At 38.0% G+C, this 21356-nt stretch overlaps 1 protein-coding gene across 25 annotated transcripts in view; it reads right to left on the bottom strand.

The window, feature by feature from the left end:
• PCM1 (pericentriolar material 1) overlaps window positions 1–20583 on the bottom strand; it is an 88602-nt gene extending 68019 nt beyond the window's left edge. For 14 of the 25 annotated variants that reach the window (XM_025279405.3, XM_025279460.3, XM_025279423.3 and 11 more), the window contains exons 1-8: window positions 20231–20583; window positions 18255–18325; window positions 9831–9948; window positions 7317–7562; window positions 6041–6310; window positions 4944–5114; window positions 4641–4757; window positions 2978–3166 (exon numbers count right to left, since the gene is read on the bottom strand). In XM_025279405.3, coding sequence (XP_025135190.3) covers window positions 2978–3166; window positions 4641–4757; window positions 4944–5114; window positions 6041–6310; window positions 7317–7562; window positions 9831–9926 — 1089 coding nt within the window. In that variant the 5' untranslated portion in view covers window positions 9927–9948; window positions 18255–18325; window positions 20231–20583. The remainder of the gene's footprint in view (window positions 1–2977; window positions 3167–4640; window positions 4758–4943; window positions 5115–6040; window positions 6311–7316; window positions 7563–9830; window positions 9949–18254; window positions 18326–20230) is intronic. The other 11 variants (XM_025279491.3, XM_025279531.3, XM_025279539.3 and 8 more) reach the window with 4 other exon arrangements.
• Between the last annotated feature and the right edge of the window lie 773 nt (window positions 20584–21356).

Genomic DNA, 21356 nt, shown 5'->3' with positions numbered 1-21356 from the left:
GCGACCCCATGGACTGCAGCCTACCAGGCTCCTCCATCCATGGGATTTTCTAGGCAAGAGTACTGGAGTGGGGTGCCATTGCCTTCTCCGCAAGAATGCACTATCTCCATCTAATTCATCATTTTCTCATCCTCAAAATTAGATTAACTTTAAAGAATTTACTAAACAATTTAATATTACAGTTTCTTACCCAAATTACATCCTTAGATTATGTCTTATGTACTTAGAACTATCTCTGAAGAAGCATAATCTGGCTTGGGAGACATATCTAGCCCACGTGAAATAATCAGAAATGATAAAAAAAAAAATAGCAATAAATGGGTAGATGGCATTTTGAAAAGCTTATGAATTCTCTAAGAAGTGAGATTAAGTATGTGGGGGGAAGATGAGTGTGGGAAAACAATGAAAGCATTCTGGGAAGGCTTTTTAAAAAAATTATGCAATGATATCATGTCTATAAAATATTTCAAGAAATAGACTCTGCCCTTGTAGGCAACTCAAGAATATCAATTATTTCCTATTAAGCTGCAACTCACAAGGTTGCTTTAAGCTTGGAACCTCGGTTAAGACGCCAACTTTCTTCCCTAATTTTGTAACAGAATACTACATTTTCAAACATGTTAAGGAGGGAATGAAGGTAGGTGGGGAAGACAAGAAGGTCTGCATAGCAGAGAAAGGATAAAGACAGTCAGTGGGACTTAAGAGTTTTAAGAAACTGAAATCACTTTATGAACAGAGTACTGACAGAACTACCCTAGGATGGCCCTAAGAATCAAAAGATTCAAAAGAAGCAAATTAAAATAAACTCCAAAAAAGAAGTTCAAGAGAAAATCGTATTCATTTATAAGGTCATTACTCAAAGAAACCTAAAAACAGAATAACAGCTTTTAAAAGCAAACATAAGGCCTTAAGGAAAAAAGCTAGCAGATACTATGCTATAGTAATTGTCAACTCAAGTTCTGCTTGTTGCTATTCAAAGACTTCAGAAGAAAGGAACATTAAGTTCTAAAGGATATCTATTTTCCCCCACTCACCTTTTCTTCTCCAATGCTACTAGTTTTAAAAATAATCAGCTACTTTACTCTTCTGTTGAATTGGGACACCTTTTGCTTAACATTTTACAGGAAGATCACTATGTTGTTGCTGTTTAGTGGCTAAGTCGCGTCCAACTCTTTTGCGACTCCTTGGACTGTAGCCCGCCAGGCTCCTCTGTCTATGGAATTCTCCAGGCAAGAATACTGGAGTGGGTTACCATTTCCTTCTCCAGAGGATCTTCCCGATCCAGGGATCAAACCTCTGTCGCCTGCACTGGCAGGCACATTATTTACCTCTGAGCCACCAGGGAAGCTCAGCTGGTTTGAAACCATATCTTCAAAACCTTGTGGGAGCTGGGGTGGGACACCAAAATAACTAGAGGTTAAGTTCAGTCATTTTAATTTTGGGGGGGTCACTTTTGCTGCTGCTAAGTCACTTCAGTCGTGTCCGACTCTGTGCGGCCCCATAGACGGCAGCCAACCAGGCTCCTCCGTTCCTGGGATTCTCCAGGCAAGACTACTGGAGTGGGTTGCCATTTCCTTCTCCAATGCATGCATGCATGCTGTCGCTTCTGTCATGTCCAACTCTGTGCGACCCCATGGACAGCAGCCCACCAGGCTCCTCTGTCCACAGGATTCTCCAGGCAAGAATACTGGAGTGGGTTGCCATTTCCTTCTCCAATACATAAAAGTGAAAAGTGGAAGTGAAGTCACTCAGTCGTGTCCGACTCTTAGCGACCCCGTGGACTGCAGCCTACCAGGCTCCTCTCTCCATGGGATTTCCCAGGCAAGAGTACTGGAGTGGGTTGCCACTGTCTTCTCCAAAGATAAAGACTAATCCTAGGTAATAAGCTAGTAATAAAACATATGAAATTGGTCTTATTTATACTCAATATTCGGAGAAGGCAATGACACCCCACTCCAGTACTCTTGCCTGGAAAATCCCATGTACGGAGGAGCCTGGTAGGCTGCAGTCTATGGGGTCGCTAGGAGTCAGACACGACTGAGCGACTTCACTTTCACTTTTCACTTTCATGCACTGGAGAAGGAAAAGGCAACCCACTCCAGTGTTCTTGCCTGGAGAATCCCAGGGACGGGGGAGCCTGGTGGGCTGCCGTCTATGGGGCCGCACAGAGTCGGACACGACTGAAGTGACTTAGCAGCAGCATACTCAATTATTAAAATAGTACTGTACTCTTGTCAAATGGATAGGAGCACTTTTACAAATGCTATTTTTTATTCAAACTGTTTTAAGTGGAGCTACACAAATGGTTGTCTTTAAACCCTTCCTGAATGTCTTGATGCAAGTCATGGAAAGTTTCTAAAGAAAGAACATTTAGAGCAAACACTGGAGGAAAAAAAGGAGCAAAAACATTAGGAAACAGGTCAACTGACTAATAAAATATTTTTCTTAAAAAAAAAAAGGGGGAAGGGATTTCCAATGGGAAGAAAAAATATAAACCAAAAACACTATAAAAATATTTCATTCTTAAAAAAAAAAAGGCACGCTAACAGCTTGCTCCATTTTTTCTCTCTTTAATAAATGACTAAGGAAATAAGACAAGTTTTAAAAGGACCATTTTAATCCACAGACACAAATATCAGAAACAAAAGGCAACTAATGATCAGGGTTTAAGATGTGTTATATTTTGAGCTCTCAATAGAAAAAAAAAAAAAGGAAAATGGATTAAGTTTCAAGTCTTTTGTTAATGCAAATTAAAAACAGCTGTCACACATAGTCCACTGCGAGCAGAATAAGAAAGCAGAAAAGAAGAAAAACACTAAGGGATTTTTATTAATGCAAATTACTGTACAACTAACCATGTTAATAAGATACAAATTTAAAAGTTACAGCAATAACAGAAAAGCAAATAAGCAAGAGGAAATATGAACAAAAGAGGTGCTCATTTAGAGGGTTCCCAAGTTAATATTATAAAGTATACCTTTGAGGGAAATCCACGTTTTCGGCTACATTTCCTATTAGGCCTCAGCTCCCTGTCATGCTGAGGAGGTCTGTCACCTTTCCCTTTTGGACTTGTAGTAACGTCAGTGTCTGAAACCTGTGCTTGTGAAGCTGAATTCCCTAGTTTGTCCTCAACGCACGGCCGAATTCTCAGACTAAAAGATGCCTCCTTTATTAAATAGTGTAGCATATTAATTTCTTAATACAAACTCCTGTTTAACATACAAGCCAGCCTTGTAAATAAATATAAAAATTTACCAATCCATGATTTAGAAAATTAATCCACCCTCTCCCCAAGTGGCAATAAAACTTTAGACTTTTAAATTCCCATAGACTAGACTATTGGCTTATTCCAAATAAGTATCATATCTTAGGCAATTTCCAAGCTATACAACAATCACTGAAGCATATTTTAACATTTATTGTATGTTACTGGTTTCCAAAATGTCCTGATTTTATGATATGAAAGAAAATCTCATCGTGGTGAACAGTATATACACTGCATATACAGATAAATTATTATAATCAATTATACCATTTCCCACCCCTCTCAAACACAATTCCTTTACGCACATGCCCCCACCCTTCCATTTCTGCTGGAATGAAATGTGAGAAAGAAATTATTCCCCACACCACTGTGAACAGAAAAACAATTTCCCCACAGTAGACTGCATTCTTCAACAACCATTTGGATCAAGCCCTCTGAGCACCTCCTGGTGAAAATAATGGAGAAAAAAAAATTCAAGTTTCCTCTTCGAATCAGGAAGGGTAGGATGAGAAAGGAGGCAGATAAGAAAATATGCAGGGCGATGCTAAAAGGAAACAAACCCTCAGATTCCTAATGCTGACTAGAAATTTGGAACATACCTCAGAAACAAACGAACACATGGTCTATCCTTTCACAAGAAAGGCATTACTGACAACAGGGTTTCAAGTTTACTAATGCATGGTTATAGGTGCAGCTGCTAAAATTAAAATGTTTACAAGTATACTAGTTTCATACTAACTTCTATGAAGTATATTTTACAAATCTTGCCTCAAAGTTCTGAAAATTTCTGATTTCCCCAAAAGACAGTATTTTGATACATCTCATTCTGCAGAGTTAAAATTTATATACTTTTCTCACTAAATAAATCCCAAAGTAAATGCTAACCTGTCCCATTTTCAGCTCAGTTTACCAGCTGTCTGGTTTGGCTTCAGTTCTAGGCTAGCCTGACAAATGAAAATCCTAACAGCCTTCAAACGGGTCCTCAGTGGCAGAGACACTTGGGAGGCTTTTCCAAAAGACAGTATACCAAGCAATGACACTGTCCTCATAACTAGTACATCTACAAAGAATTTTAACTCTCCCAGTGCCTCTTAAAATGAGCAAAGCTGTGCTTAACGATACAAATGAGGAAACCCAGGTTTTTGCAAGCTGAAGACCAGAAATGAATCAACCATTAAATCTACTTTTAATGTTAATAAATAAAACTTTTAAATTTCCATGTTCAAAAAGAATAGATACAGCATTAACAATCTGAGGGTTTCTTCCCTGAGATAAATTTTTCATTAAGGAATGCCTACAAAAGTATTATTGTGAAAAATAAGGGGAAAGTTTTTATCTTCATTTCCAGCACTTTAATTACTAAAAAGCCGCTTACCGTGGCATCTGAAGCCTCAGACCGCACATCTATGTTTAGCGATGTGCTCTCAGCTACAGAACCAGATCCCACAGCTGAATCTATAGTCCGAACATCCTCCTCCTCATTTTCTCTAGCCTGAAATATTTTAGTGGTATAAATCATACAACTATTAAAAAGGGCAATAAAATGTTACAAGGGATGGCACGCTTTTTTAAATATATTAACTCCTCTGGGGTGGCAATCAGAATGTTATCACCATAGGTACACACTAATGTACTACAAAAATCACTCAGTACATTAAGTAAAAGGTTCAAAACTTACAAGAATCTTCTGGAGAAATTTCATATATGACTTTTCTTGTTCTTTAAGGTGATCTATTAGATGAGTGAGGCGCTCAACATTAGCAGATCTTTCATTTTTCTCTACAAGGTCTTCCCGCATGGAACTAGCTTTAGTAATATACTCACGAATCTGAACAAGCCTGCTTACAATCTGCAGGGGAAATATTAGGGGGGTGGGGGGAGGACATGAAAATAAACAGGATGTGAAAATGAGCATAATTTATTGAATAGCAACAATTTTACAGATTTTAATTTCAAATAACCAAAGATACTTCTAGGTTTATTGCATGAATTCATACATGCAAAAGATCTGAACCAAATTTACAATTTAATCAAAACTTAATAGGCAATACTAACAACTCCAATTTCCATTAATTTCAAAATTAGTTTTAATTTACATTACTTGAAAACTTCACTTTATAAAACTGCATATTAAACTAATTTATATAAATTCTTCTAGTGTTTATATTTCTTTATAAATTTTAAAAATTAAAATACTTTAAAAACAGAATTATCTTTTCAAATGAATTATATAACCATTTAAAGAAATTTCTACAACAATCTATTAATCACATTACTCCAACTTCTCTTTACTAAAAATTAACAATACAGCACTTCACAGGTGAACAGAAAGTCTTAATTTACCCGACTATGCCACTGCTACAATCATTTTTTTAAAAATAAATTTACAGTTTCTAATAAACCTGATAGGATTAATGAGCAAAAGTTAAGGAAGTACTATGCATGCAAGGTAAGTAGCTTCAGTCATGTCAACTCCTTGCAACCCTATGGACTGTAGCCCGCCAGGCTCCTCTTGTCCAAGGTATTCTACAGGCAAGAACACTGGAGTGGGTTGCCATGCCCTCTTCTAGGCAATCTTTCCGACCCAGGGATCACACCCTTGTCTTTTATGATTCCTGCACTGGCAGGTGGACTCTTCACCACTAGTGCCACATGGGAACCTGGGAAGTACTTTAATTCTACCTAACTGAAATTCCTATGGGTATTTTTTAAAATCTTCATGCTTCTAATCTTTTTTATGGTTTATGAAAGCAAAGAGTAAAAGAAATATATCACCTGGCTGCTCTCCATTGCAGGTTCTCCTCTTCCATCTTCTTCAGAGACTTGACAGTTTTGCAAAAGGTCATTACTTAAAGCAGAAGCAAACAACTCTTTACACTGTGCTGATCCAATCATTTCTCTCTTTTGAGGACTTACAGTAGCATCTTTGCTCTTGTTAGTATTAATCTGCATAGGCAAAAAGTTGAAGGGCTTTCGGTTCTCACTAAGCTGACGTTTGTTGTTAGCAGCTGTTGCTCTACCTTGAGAATCACTTCCAATGCTTCTCTATACATGAAAGAAAAACCAAATCCCACAAACATTAATCTTTCAAAATTAAAAAAAAATCCAATGTTCTTAGTCAGCTTCACCATCAGATATTGATTCAGGAGGTATATATAAAAGATCTGTCATAAGATTCAGAGCAGCTTCAGACCTACAAAATTGTTTTAGAAAAATACCAAATTCAATTATCACGTCCTATTCCTCATTCTGTCAGAGACAACTGAAATGATGACTATGAGCAAGATTGGTCTAAATAAAGTATGATTATGAACTATATTTATAACTCAGATTGCTAGTCATACTTGATCACAGAATATAACATAGGCTTTGGACCTAATGAATCAACGTTAATTAATACAAACATTAACATAAAGATGTGTCAACATGAAGCACTGTCTGATAAATTATTCAACTTAGTGCCCAGCACACAGTAACTGTTCAATAATTGATACAAAGGTGACTAAATGATATATGATCATCACCATCATCATACCAGACTAGAATCTATCTTTATGCATATTTAGAGAAACTTTATCAAGTACAGATCAGACAATAAAATGTGAAGAGTTCATTTTCATTTCTACTTGCTTTAGTTCTAAACTTGACTTTGGTGATTATAAATACAAGTAACAGTTTTATTCTAAACTTGAGGTAACAGCACATTCCACACTTAGCCAATGATAAATATTCTAAAGTGGATCTTCTCTTTTGCTTAACAGCTATCTTGCCCAGTTATTAGCATGCAAATTTTAGTTTCAAAATGAAATCATTTAAGTCAGCCAAACACTGTAAAAATAAAGTTCTGAAAAACCTGTCCTCAGCAAGTTTAGAAATAAGGACTTTGCCGCCTTCCAAAGAACACAGTACCATCACCACTGATTAACATTCTTTCCATATACACAGAAAACCAAGAAAAAGAAGTAAACAGTTTAATTTCATTAAGACAAATGATTTATCTATGGCAAGTACTTTCCACAGTCATAACTTGATTTGTAAAATATTTACAAACCTGATCTAAATCACTGAAGTTTATCCGCTGTTTGAGTTTTTCTAGTTCTGCCTGCTCGGGGACAGACATCTGAGTCATGTATCTACTATGTGGAAACGTCAGTGAAGTCTTTGTTCTTCGTCTTCCAACTCCCGGTGATGACTCCGGAGAAATATCGTTAGTTACCCTTTTATCACTTTCTACACCAAATTTTCTCTTATTCTTTTCTGATGACCTATTTGCCTTCTTCTGCTGGCTGCCCCAATCCTTTTAAAAAAGTAAAGGCAAATGTTAATCTGGCCTCTATCAAATCAGGAAAATATTTTGGTATGCTTTAAAATTTTGGGTCTTAAAGTTAGAAATGACAAAACATTTTTCACATAAATACACAGTCTTAGAGACAATTACTTACCTGCATTAGCCCATTTTCCCTCTACTACACATAGCCTAAATTTTAAACTGTGCTGAAATTATTGTAATTATTCAGAAAATAACTACTTCCCTATCACAAATCATTAACAAATACCCAACCTCTAACCCTAGCATCAGTCTAAATATTTTCAGAAGTATTTTAAAAAATGGTTCCTTACTATTTATAAACTGATTAGTGAAATAAAATTATAGATATCTTCACTGGTCTCCTTTAAAGTCAACATGTATAGGTAGACAGATCAGGAATCAACCTGTGTTCTAAAGCAATTACTGTTATATGAAGAAATGCTCCACTGTGTGACCCTAGGCAATTTAACTTTCATAAATCTGTTTCCTAATCTCTAAAATAGTGTCACCTTTAAAACACAATTTAAAATAACATATATAAAACATCCAGCACAGTGCCTAGCATGTAGTAAGCAACAGATGTTAACTATTATTATTTTCTATAGGGAACAACAATGTACTACATGATAAGGTCTTTTTTTTTTTTTTCCCCTGGGATGATAAGGTCTTATATGAAATGATAAAAAATATGGCAGAAACCAAAGAAGAACTAAAGAGCCTCTTGATGAAAGTGAAAGAGGAGAGTGAAAAAGTTGGTTTAAAGCTGAACAGTCAGAAAACTAAGATCATGGCATCTGGTCCCATCACTTCATGGCAAATAGTTGGAGAAACAGTGCAAATGGTGACAAACTTTATTTTTGGGGGCTCCAAAATCACTGCAAATGGTGACTGCAGCCATGAAACTGAAAGACACTTACTCCTTGGAAGGAAAGTTATGACCAACCTAGACAGCATACTATAAAGCAGAGACATTACTTTGCCAACAAAGTTCTGTCTAGTCAAGGCTATGCTTTTTCCAGTGGTCATGTATGGATGCAAGAGTTGGACTATAAAGAAAGCTGAGCGCCAAAGAATTGATGCTTTTGAACTGTGGTGTTGGAGAAGACTCCTGAAAGTCCCTGGGACTGCAAGGAGATCCAACCAGTCAATTCTAAAGGAAATCAGTCCTGAATATCATTGGAAGAACTGATGCTGAAGCTGAAACTCCAATACTTCGGCCACCTGGTGGGAAGAACTGACTCATTTGAAAAGACCCTGATGCTGGGAAAGACTGAGGGCAGGAAGAGAAGGGGACGACAGAGGATAAGATGGTTGGATGGCATCACCGATTCAATGGACATGAGCTTGAGTAAACTCCGGGAGTTGGTGATGGACAGGGAGGCCTGGCGTGCTGCAGTCCATAGGGTCGCAAAAAGTCTGACACGACTGAGCGACTGAACTGAACTGAACATTTTACCAGAAAATATGTTTATTTACTTAGCTATACTCACATAACACATTCACAAGTTCTGTAAATTCCCACCTTATCCATATTGGAAGAATATTTTAGTTTTACTTTACTAACACCTTTTGGAATATTTTTCACTTTTGTAACAAAACTTCCTTCTCTATACACTGTCTCTCCAGCCCAATTCACGTGTGGATGTTCCTGCCAACCTCCTGTTCTACTTACCCCACCCAATCTTGGCCACAGGTGACTGGAAAAGAGATGCATACCTAACACAAGTTAGAATAATCATACTTTAAAATTTCAAATTGGAACTAACAGATAATTAGTCAGTCTATATAACAGCAGCCATAACTGAAAACTGTAGAATGAAGGGGCAGCCACAGTATATCACATGGACAAGACGAGAGAGAAAGCTGGTCTGTGAAAATAAAGTTGGGTCTAGTAGAGGCACTCAGAAACAAAGAGTTAGTGAAGTGAAAAAGTAATTCTTGACAACTTTCTGATTGCTTTTTCTAGTCCCTTCCTAAAACCCAGCTATATTCCTTTAACTTATTTTCCATAAAACATCTTTATATTCTTATAATAAATCTCCTTTTCAGTTTAAGCTAACTCAAGTTGATATGTTAACCTGCAAAGAAAAATGTCTTCAACTAATATACCAAATAGCCCAGGGTCATTTAATATATTGGACAGCAAGAAAAACTGTGTCTTCATAGTTTCAGTGAGCATGACTTGGCTAAGTCAGGGGAAAGTTGCATTTTAACATCAGTAGCCAACAACACACCATCAATAATAAGATATTTTACCATATTGTTGAGTCGGTCATCAACACTCTCATTGCTCCAGTTTGGTAAATCCTGATCATTCACACCTTCTTCAAAAGGACCTCCTCCTGTGGCCATACTGGCTTTTACAATTAATCTTCTGCAAAACAAGTGAAGACTAAACTTTTTAACACATAAAGACAAACTGTAATATTTAAATCATTCCATGAAGCTTAGCAATAAAAACAAGTATCAGAAAAGTTGATTTTATGAAATAAAAGAGGCATCATCAACCACACACAAAATGATTTAGCTGCCACAGGCATAGTATGTTTAGCATGCATTAAGTAGCTGAAGTGACGGGGAGGGGAAGGAAAAAACCTTGGAATATCCACTCTTTCTGCAGGCTTGCATCCTTTAAGGTTACTCAATTTATCTGACACAATCCAAAAAGGTAAAGAGTAGGAAAAAGTTACCGGATGGAAATGACATCACTTATAATAGTGACAAAAAGTAAAATTATCTAGGAATAATATAATTTTGCCCTATGTAATAAAGACACATTATTTTTTAAATTGAAGTATAGTTGATTTACAATGTTGTGCTTATTTCTGCTGTACTGCAAAGTGATTCCGTTAAACACATACAAGAAGCACTATTAAACTCTATAAAACACAAGAGAAAATGTGAATAAGTGGAAAAACATACTATCTCCTTTGATGAGAAGACTAAATATTTTTTCTGAATTTATAGACTTAATTAAATACCCATTGGGATTCTTGGAATTTGACAGAACAATTCTAAAAACCATCTGGAAGAACAAACAAGTTAGAAAAAAATTACCTGAAAAATAAAAGCAAAAGTTGCTGTAGTGGTCAAGAGAGTAGAAAATTAATCCCAAGATATTAAACCACATTAAGTATCTATATGGTTCAATAAGCACCACTCAAAAAGAAAATCCTCAAATATACCCAATTCAAAAAATTTAATGACAAAAATTAACTATAGCTAACATCAATTTTGTTCACTATATGCCAAGTGCTAATGCTAAACATTTTATGTTTATTATTTAACCTTTGCAATAATTGAGTGGTAAGTCAAGTCGTCACTCAGTCGTGTCTGACTCTTGCGACCCCATGGACTGCAGCCCGCAAGGTTCCTCTGTCCACAGGATTCTCCAGATGGGACAATTTGCTAACAATGTTGAAAAAAGTTTACTTAAAGCTTTAACAGACTTCCTAAACTAGGATTCATCATCTTAAACACAAAACACAGAAAAATTATTTCAGTGACTATTTTCTCAATTCTCCCAAGGATGGTACATACCCAGTACCATTCCAGACACACAGAAGAAGAATTAATTCATAGTAAACAACAGATGCCTTACAGTGTTAGAGCTTAATTCCCCTCAGATGATACTATCCAGTAGATTAAAAATAGATGAGTAAGATTAAAGAGTCAAATAAAAGACAAGAAAAAAGAACGAGCTTTAAAAATAGAAATTTTTACCAATTTGGAATGTGGAAATAAAAAGGAATATGTTCAACCAATTTTACTCACACACAAGTGAATCCTATGTATACAGAGAATAAATACTAAATGACAAGCTGGGGAAAAAAATCTGAAAGAAATATGAAGTATATAATTAATATCTATACTATAGATATCTATACTATCTATATCTATATATATATATCTATCTATATCTATATCTATCTATATCTATATAGATATCTATCTATATATCTATCTATCTATATATATCTATCTATATATATCTATCTATATATATAAATATATCTATCTATATCGATAAATAATATCTATACTATATTAAAAAATGCTTGCATGAAAGCAGTTGCTGGTTACGGGGTAGAATGTGATTTTTGCTCTTTACCTTATATATTTTCCACAATATTTTACAACATTTTTTATACTAGAAATATATTTAAGAACTTTGCAAAATAACTGATACTCATAAAGAGGTATGTCCAGTGAACTGACTCATTTAAATGAAACATTTTACAACTACCTTTTTCTAAGATGCACTGATGTAATTTGTAATATTAAAGAATAGGAGCTCAAAAAAATACATAAGCAGTAGAGGTTAAAACAATACCTAACATTACAAAAAACAATTTATCTTCAAGTGGAGATTAGAAGAGAAATTACTATAATATTTAAGTAAAAACTCTTACCAATTTTTTGGTAAAATACAGTATGTTGCATTTTCTATCACTAGAGTAATAATTAAGTTTACTTTAAGATAAATTAAAAATATATTCAAAGAGATGTTTTATACTCATTTTTTTATTATAATGAATTCCTCCTAAAATGAGCTTTTCCTAAGGATCTAGTGATAAGCTAAGGACTTTGAACACAAGTTTCTAAAACAACTTAAAACATACATTAAAATTAGTCTGGAGAAAATATGTCAACTATTTCTTAAAAATCATTTTTAAAGACCATTTTACTAAATAAAGTCTACGAAGTTTATAAACAACTTTGTCTAGTTGTGACTGACGTAAGATGATATTGAGTATTTATAACTCAGTACTAATGATACCAAGTGGTTGAGAAGGTATACTCCTACAGAAGTAAAATTATCAGCATGAAGCTAATGAAGCAAAAACAAAGGCAAGTCATTTCTTTCTTATGTCAACCTCTTTAACCTCTTCAAAGTCACCTTTAAAACTACTGATATCTACCCTCTAAATTTTATTCTGTAAACACATTAATATAATGTATAGTTTTTGATTATGTTATGATTATTATTATTATAAACTATTATTTGTATAGAAAGACTTTTAATAATCAAAACACTAGGTGTGTAAGAGAAGAGGACCAATGCAAGGAAGATTTTGATGGCGGAATCAATATGGCTTCAATAATCCAACTTCAATAATGAAGTTGGAGATGAGGCAGGGAGAAAGGAGTTAACGGGTGACCCCTGGGTTTCTAGCTTGAAAACAGGGTATATGATGATACATTCAAAGTCATTTGAAAAGAAACACATTTCTGTTAATGAAAGAAAAAGATGAGCTCAGTTTCAGAGACGTTTGAGATATTTATTCCATACCCAATTAAATTTGTCCAGTGGGCAAACAGCCATCTCTCAGAAGTGAAATCTAGGCTACAGAGATGTGCAAATCATCAATTCATAAGAGAATGTAAAGTAGAACAGAAGGCTCATGGAGAAGATAAAGAGTAAGAGAAGACTAAACCTTGAAGGACATAGATATTTAAAAAAGGAAAAGAACACTCAGAAGGTACAGAAAGACAGGAGGGAAACCAAAACCAGAAGAATGTGCTAGCAAGAGGGAGAAGTGTGTAAAGAAGGAGGGTATGATAAGAATGTCAAGTATTACTTTATCATATACACAAACTAGTGAGAAGTGTACATCTGGATTTAGCAACAAGGTTACTGACAACCTTGGTAAAAATCAATTCTGTAACTGAAATGCATTTATTGATGGTGAAGAGAAAAAATTAAAGGAAGTCATTAGGTGATTTTTCTCAAAAAACCATTCTGTGAAGCAAAGCAGCCAGAGAAGGTCAAGTAGAAAGATTCCTTAAAATGGAGGCATCTTACATATGGTAAGGCACATGTTTCAATGCTACTCTCTCATATCATCCCACCCTCTCCTTTCCCCCACTGTATCCAAAAGTCAGTGTTTCCTGTGCTGCTGCTGCTAAGTCACCTCAGTCGTGTCCGACTCTGGGCGACCCCATAGACAGCAGCCCACCAGGCTCCCCCGTCCCTAGGATTCTCTAGGCAAGAACACTGGAGTGGGTTGCCATTTCCTTCTCCAATGCATGAAAGTGAAAAGTCAAAGTGAAGTCACTCAGTCGTGTCCGACTCTTAGCGACTTTGCTGCCCTGCAAATAGGATCATCAGTATTATCTTTCTAGATTCCATATATACACATTAATATATGATATTTGTCTTTCTCTTTCTGACTTACTTCACTCTGTATAATAGACTCTAGGTTTGTCCACCTCAGTATAACTGACTCAAATGCATTCTGTATGACGCAGGGAACCCAGAGTTGGTGCTCTGTGACAGCCTAGAGGGGTGGGAGGGGACATATGTATACCAATGGCTGATTCATACTGATGGCAGAAACCAACACAATATTGTAATTATCTTCCAATTAAAAATAAAATTTAAAAAAATATTAATAAAACTTATAAATATATATCTAACCAGGGGGGAAAGAGGGAGGCATCTTGAGTACATTTAAAATTTGTCAGGATAGCACTCACAGAGGGAGACAAAGATGCAAACTGTGTGTGGTCTCTGAAAAACTGGGAAGGACTGGGATCTAGGGCTTAAGAAACATGATTAGCATTAGATAGGCAAAAGAATACCTCTTTCACTGAAATGAAAGAAAGAAAGGATAGAATTGGATACAGGCTAGTTAGCAGAACTGGTGGTAGGAAGCTGAAAGAGTCTGTTAATTACCATGAAGTAAAAGGGACTGCTCGTTAAATATGTGAGGGTAAGATGACAGCGTCTGAGAGGCTGGGGAAGAGTGACGGAGAGTGAATAAGCAGCACTAAGGACTCAGATGAGAGCAGAGAACATTCACTGTTAGCACTAATGTAACGCTAATCTGCAATTTCCATTTTTCTCCCCAGAAGTGCTCATCAGCCTTGATATAAAGCAGTGGATTCCACTGAATCCGTCCAAGGTTGGGATTTTTCCAGGCAGGTTTAATAGAAAAACAATGAGATGGGAAAGCTGAAGCCACTGGAAAATAATTAGCACAAGTGATGGATGATCGTGTGTGAAGCAGAATGGAGATAAAATTCTTTTACTTCAAACAAGCACTTTCATCCACCCTATGACCTACTAAAGTAAGTTGAAACTATTATTTCTAAGTTTCATTTTGCTATTTTTGACAGTCTTATTTGGTTTCCTCATCTTACAAGGATATGAAATGCAAAAATACCATGGCAATTTACAAGGTACTTTCAGTGACTGATCTGTCTGAAGAAAATCCTGTTGTAGGAGTCTTACTATAAGTATTACAGATATCTAAGTAAAATATCACAGTATTAATTACCATGAAAATACCCAAGATTAATTAAAGTTACCTTTGAAATAAAAATACAAACAAATTAATCAAGAAAAGAAAAAATTATTTTTCCTAAAATCTTTAAAATTCAGATATTATTTCTCAAATGATATTAAATGACTCATAAGTATCTTTGGAAATATCTAACATCTCAACCGACAGTTGTAAACCAAGGTTTTAGAAATTCTCATCAAAATAAAGGATTTCCCTGGTGGCTCAGGGGTAAAGAATTCACCTGCCAATGTAAGAGACGCAGATTTAATTCCTGGGTTGGGATGATTCCCTGGAGGAGGGCATGGCAACCCACTCCAATATCCTTGCCTGGAGAATCCCATGGATAGAGGAGCCTGGCAGGCTACAATCCATGGGGTAGAAAAGAGTCAGATGCAACTAAGCACATCCAAATAAAATATTATAGACAGTATATATGTGTGTGTATATACATAGACATATATTTTTTTCTTTTCTAATATTTGCTTAGAGTCACAAAATAACCAGAGCTGGTATCTTATATTTTCTGCACAAGTTTTCTAAAGGTTGAATTAGCTGGGCTATTTCTTTTACTAATTATATAAGGAAATATCCAGTATACTCTTTTGAAAGCCTTAACATAGTGCACAACCACACTAAGCACGTTTAATGGAAACTGAGAAGAAAACGTGTAAGTTTCTGGCATTATGTGTTGTTTAGTTTCATTTGAGGAATTTCTCAATTTCTTCTCTGTACCTAAAAATCATACAGATCTTTTGCATAGTTCTTTGAGTTTGACACTTACTAAAAATTTCAGTAATTTTTTTAGAACTTAAGGTATCTCTTTATAATTATCCTCTTTAAAAAAAACAAAAGCTCTTTAGGTATTGGGGGAAAGAGGATGAAGAGATTGCCATACAACACTCAATTGGAATCAACAAAAATTTGATTAGACCTCACCATGTACCAAGTACTGTACTGGGTCTATCTTACGATACAGTTACTCTGTGTAGAATGTTTCCACACCAAGAAAATTTAATATATCCTCGTTCTCTATAAAAGCAAATGAGAACCCTGAGGTCAACTAAATTCGGATTGTTAAAACCTCTCTCTACAGCTTATATTTGAAATCTGTCACTTCCTTGTCATTGATACCTCCCTAGGCAAATCTATACATCCTGCTATAACCAATCCCAATCTTCAATGCTATTCCATCCCATACTCTCCACTGATAACAGCTCTTCCTGTGATTCCTTTCCACTGGACCATTACAAACTCACTCCCTATTATACATCCTCGATCTATTCCCAAACATTCCTCCTACTTCTTTGGCTTCAATAAAATCCCAAACCACTCTGAAAGCACTATTTCCTTAGAAATCCTTTCTAGAAGATGTTACTCTTCCTAGTCTCTCAGATTCATGGGGAAAGAATATCATTTACAGACTATTCTTATTTAATAATGCTTAGCCTTCCTCTTTTGAACAAGTTAACCATCAAAAACACCACTCTCCCTATCTTGGGTACCATTTCCTACTGTTCACCCCAAGACAGTCTTACATTTTTAACTGGCTTGTGGTTTTCACTCTCCACGTCACTCTCTGCTTTCATGACCTGAACATTTGTAATGATTTTTTCTAAGACTCTGACCTCAGTTACTACATTCATCTCATCTGCTCTATTCTAATACTATTTCTACTCTGGACAGATAATTTGTTCAACATCCTAAACTTCTGAAATACCTCTTTTTGAACCTAAGTCCTTGCATTCTGCTTTGTCTCACCTGCTCATTCCTGCTGAACTTAACCCTTGGCCCTGTTCAATACCTCCTGTTCCTTGATCATTTCGCTTTCCAAGAATCCATTCACTTCTCACTTTCTTACTTAACCCATGAATGCTACTTCCAAAAATGCCTTGATAGCATCCTTGGCCTCCTCATCAATTTGCCCATTTTATCAACTCAATTCTGCATAAACCTCATTTCTCATTTTTTCTGTTGGTACTCTCAAAACTGTCAAATAGTTATAAAATGGCATTGACTGTGTCCACTACTAAGGTATACTACACATTGACACTTTCAAAATAAAGGTTTACTCCTTGAGGTAAGGCACTTTATCTGTTTTGCTCACTGCTCTATCTCTAGTACTTTGTAGCCATAAAGTCACACATTGTATACACTCAGTTAAATTTGTAAGATGAATGTACTGCCATGTTATCATGTTACCCTTTTCTGGCTTCTTAATAAATTCCCTAGTGTGATTACTCTGAACACTCTATTTTTTCCAAATCTCATATACGTTTACCTCTTTTCCAACAAATGGCCAAATCTCCTATTGAGAAAACCAAGATCTTTTAAAGCAAGTTTAACTCAACTGCTTTGTATTTTTATTCTATTTTACCCATCTTCGCTAAAGTGTTAAAAGGAAAATTATTTGTGACTGATTTTACAACTTTTTATTTTACTAAATACTCCAGTGTTAAAGACTCTGAAACACAGATTCATATCTGACATTTCCTCTGAGTTTTATTTTTCTTGTTATTCTATTATAGTCTTTCAACTAACAGAAAAAGATACCAAGAAGTACAATTAAGATATAAATCAATGGCCAATCTATATTCTTATGATAACCTATTGCATAAGTGTATTGAAGATTTGTCTGCTTTCCTAGAAAGCAAGGATATATTCATCTTATTTTGAGAATTAGGCTGTCTTTAAAATTTTAACAGGAGAACTAAATTTTCTGAAATCTTTAAAAGAGAATAATTATTACTAAAATGGTTCTAACAAAAATTTCTTCTAATCCTCATCCTCTAGCCATTTAATTTCTAAATTGTCCTTAACAAACAATTTCTTAACTTTCCCTCAGTGAACTTACATTGACTTCTTCCTACTGGTCAGAGAGTATCTTTACGTAACCAGCATTTGAGAATGCCCTGTGTATAGAAGCTAAAGTTTAAAGTAAGTTTATACAACTGAAACTAAAAAACTTCAATCAACAGTATACATAATAAGCTCAAAAAGTAGAGGAGCTTGTGAATAAAAAATAAAAACAGCCAATTAATAGAAAAGTTGTACCGGATGACTTAAATGAATTGGGAACAAGAGGCTATCCAAAAAGTTGCTACAGGAAACATTCAAACTCAAATGAACAGATGAAGAAACTGTGAAGACAAAGACATTTTAAAAAGTACTACATAAACTATCGTAGCATTTAATAATTACGAATGACATGGCTCTTTTCAAACAAAAGTATGAAGACAGACCCAAGTGGCACACCAAAAAGCAGGCCAAACAGGGCAGCAATCCGAGGCCGTTCGTTTACTACAGGCACTGGTACTCTATAACCGTATCCAGCATCAAGTCTTCTTCAAATAGGATACAAAAGCCAATAACATATACAATGATGTCAAATTACCTGTTTAAAATCTAGTTTTCGTAGCTCAGAAACAGCTCCCTTCCTGCTTCACACTTCAAAGCTGTTGTGTGCTTATGATTTAAAAAAAAGAAAAAAAATCATTTTAGCCCATTTCACTGTGATGTACAGAATACCAAATAGTATTTGGTAAAGTGTGCTCAGAAAATCAACAGAAAAGGAAAAATCCAATTAATCAATATTTTAAATTCAACGTACTTTAATCCTTTGGGAAAACAAGGCGATAAACAGGTTTAAATCCTCCAAACCTGTTAAGGGCCTACCAAACAGCACAGTGATACCTTAATATCTACTTAGGAATACAATGAACTAATACTACTACTACTAAGTCGCTTCAGTCCTGTCCGACTCTGTGCGACCCCATAGACGGCAGCCCACCAGGCTCCCCTATCCCTGGGATTCTCCAGGCAAGAATACTGGAGTGGGTTGCCATTTCCTTCCCCAATGCACGAAAGTGAAAAGTGGAAGTGAAGTCGCTCAGTCGTGTCCGACTCTTAGCGACCCCATGGACTGCAGCCCACCAGGCTCCTCCGCCCATGGGATTTTCCAGGCAAGAGTGCTGGAGTGGGGTGCCATTGCCTTCTCCGAATACAATGAAATTATAATGTAAAAACACTATAATGCAATCATCACATAGATTTCTCCATGAATGTTAAAATCCACGCAAAAGATTACTCATTCAGATTGACCAAGTCATTAACTTCCTGTCACGCAAAACTATTCCAGAACTTTGCATCCCCGTTGATGAGAACATCTTTTTATTTAAAAGCTAGCTACTTCATTAAAAAATAACCCTGTCACTATAGAAACGCGAGGTTTACATTTCAGTTCAAAAACTCAGAATTATAATGGTTTCTAGCGGCTCTATCTGGGAAGGTGTTAGGGAAAGAAAGAAGCAGGTGCACCCGAAGCTTTACACCACCTCCCACTCCAGTAACCAGAGAAATAGCACAAGGCGGAGTCTGGAAGGCAGTTATGGGGCGGGGGTGGAAGGGGCGCCCAGAAACCCCGCTTCTTCCAGCGTCAAAACACGATCCGTTACCCGTAAAGCCCCCGCCACAGACCTCGAATTGGTCCAAAAAAACAAAAGTTTTTTTCAGATAGGATGAGCTCTAGAGGAACGAGACGCGGGGCTTAAAAGTTTGGAGGCCCCGCCTCCCCAGCGGGGCCTACGACCTAATCCCCAAACATTCGTTTCTGCAGAGCAAGCAACGTTCCTCGAATCCATTTGGCATTTATTATTTCCCCACCCGGGGCCCATCCGAACTGGACCTGCAGTAAGGGATGGCGAAGGGGCGCCGAGGGAGGGCGGAGGGAAGCGCGGTGAAATTAGCATTCGCCTCGCCAGTAGGAACCCCAAAATCAGGAAAGCCTCCCTCGGCCCTTCTGCTCTAAAAACGCCCGGGACGGCGTTAAGTCCTGCTGCTCACGGCCCAACCCCAAAGTCGCATCGCTCCTAACCCGCTCTTCTCCACTCCAAATTCTGGAGCTCGAGAGCCCCACGGAACAGAATTTGGGGGGTAGGGTAGAAGAGGCGCAGATTATGGCCCACTAAGGCCCCTTGCTATGGAAAACAAGACGCCCCCCCCCCCGCCCCGCCCGCCAACCAAACCGTAGCCCCCACTCCGCTTCCTCCACTCGCGAGGGACATTCCTGGAGCGCCCGAGTCCCCAGGGCGGCCTCCTCCCCGGGGGCAGCAAGAGGGGCGGGGAGGTAACCAGGGGGTCCTGCAGTCGCCGACGCGTCCCTAGATGCTCACCCCGAGATCAGCATCGCTCGGTCCGGGGGAAGGGGCAATGGGCCCGCCCAGGGGACGGGAAGCAAGCAGCAAGGAGCCCCAGCAGAGGCGTGGGCCCGAGGCCAGGCTCTCCAGGGTCAAGTGTCCCAGGGCCGTTGCTCTCCCGCCCCGGCGCCGCGCTGCCCTCGGTTGCCAAGGGCTGGGAACGCGCAGGCATTACCTGTAAACGAAGCAGCCGCTCCTGCCAAAAGCGGAATAGCGGTCAGCGCCCCCACGACACGCCACCGGCAGCGGGCCGCCCTTAGAGACCGCAGCAGAGAGAAGCCCCAAGTTCCCTGGCTGCTTAGGGCCCAATGGCCGCCTCGTCTACCTCAGCTCCTCAGCGCCAACCGCCGCAGCCACCGCCATCTTAGAATCTCATTGTGGTGGGAGAAGAGGGGCGGGGGGACTGCAGAGGGGGCAACGCGCCGGGAGACATGCGCCGTCTCCTCGGCAACGGCCGCGCGGGGGCGAAACTCGCCCGGGCGGGAGCCGCAGTGCGATCCGCGCGCTAGACCGGAGTCATGTGACCCGCTGGAGTCGGTGGTGTCACCTCTCGCTCCGGAGCCCGGTGTCGAGTCCACAAACGAACCACCAGAAACTACATATCCCAGAATGCCAGCTCGATCTCGGGTTACACGCTCCCGCTCGTTCGCCACGAGGGATGTGACTACGAATCCCAGCATGCTGTGCGCTTCCGGCTCCTCCACAAGGAAGGCGAGGCCTCTGAGGAAGTGGTTGGAGACCCACCTTGGCAGATGGAAAACGAGAGGAGGCGCGATCTCTTTTTCCTTGGGGCGAGGGGTAGGGGCGGTGGGGGAGGTGCCAGCCCCTGAAAGTGCCGGAAGAAGAAGAGAGACCAGAAACTAGGGTCGCTCTCCACCCATATGTGGGTCGGGAAAGGATGGAACCAAAAGGACCTTTACAATATGGGCCTAATTTTACGCCTGAGGAGATAAACCCACGCAAGTTTAATAGTCAAAATCGTCCAGTTGGTCAGTGGGAGCATCATCAGTCAGTAATTAATACCAGCTTGAATTCATGCCCTGCTGGTCTTAGAAGAGCCGGATGATTTTCATCAAAATTGAATCTCAAGAAATGTTATCTGAAACCATAGTCTCTGAATTCCCTGTGTATGTACTCTCTTCTCTCATCAGCGACACTGTTAAGGTTAGTAATACATTGACAGGTTCTCTCGTAAACCCCCCAAATGCGGTAAAGTGGTAGTTAAGGTCTTCGGTGTGGCTAACTGAAAGCTTTAAACACAGCTCAATTTTTCTTGAGTGCGAGACCATTTTATTTTTTGA

This window comes from Bubalus bubalis, chromosome 1 (assembly GCF_019923935.1).
Source record: "Bubalus bubalis isolate 160015118507 breed Murrah chromosome 1, NDDB_SH_1, whole genome shotgun sequence".
Classification (NCBI taxonomy): domain Eukaryota; kingdom Metazoa; phylum Chordata; class Mammalia; order Artiodactyla; family Bovidae; genus Bubalus; species Bubalus bubalis.
The sequence above is the reverse complement of the archived record's forward strand: the minus strand, read 5'-3'. Positions and strand labels throughout refer to the sequence as shown.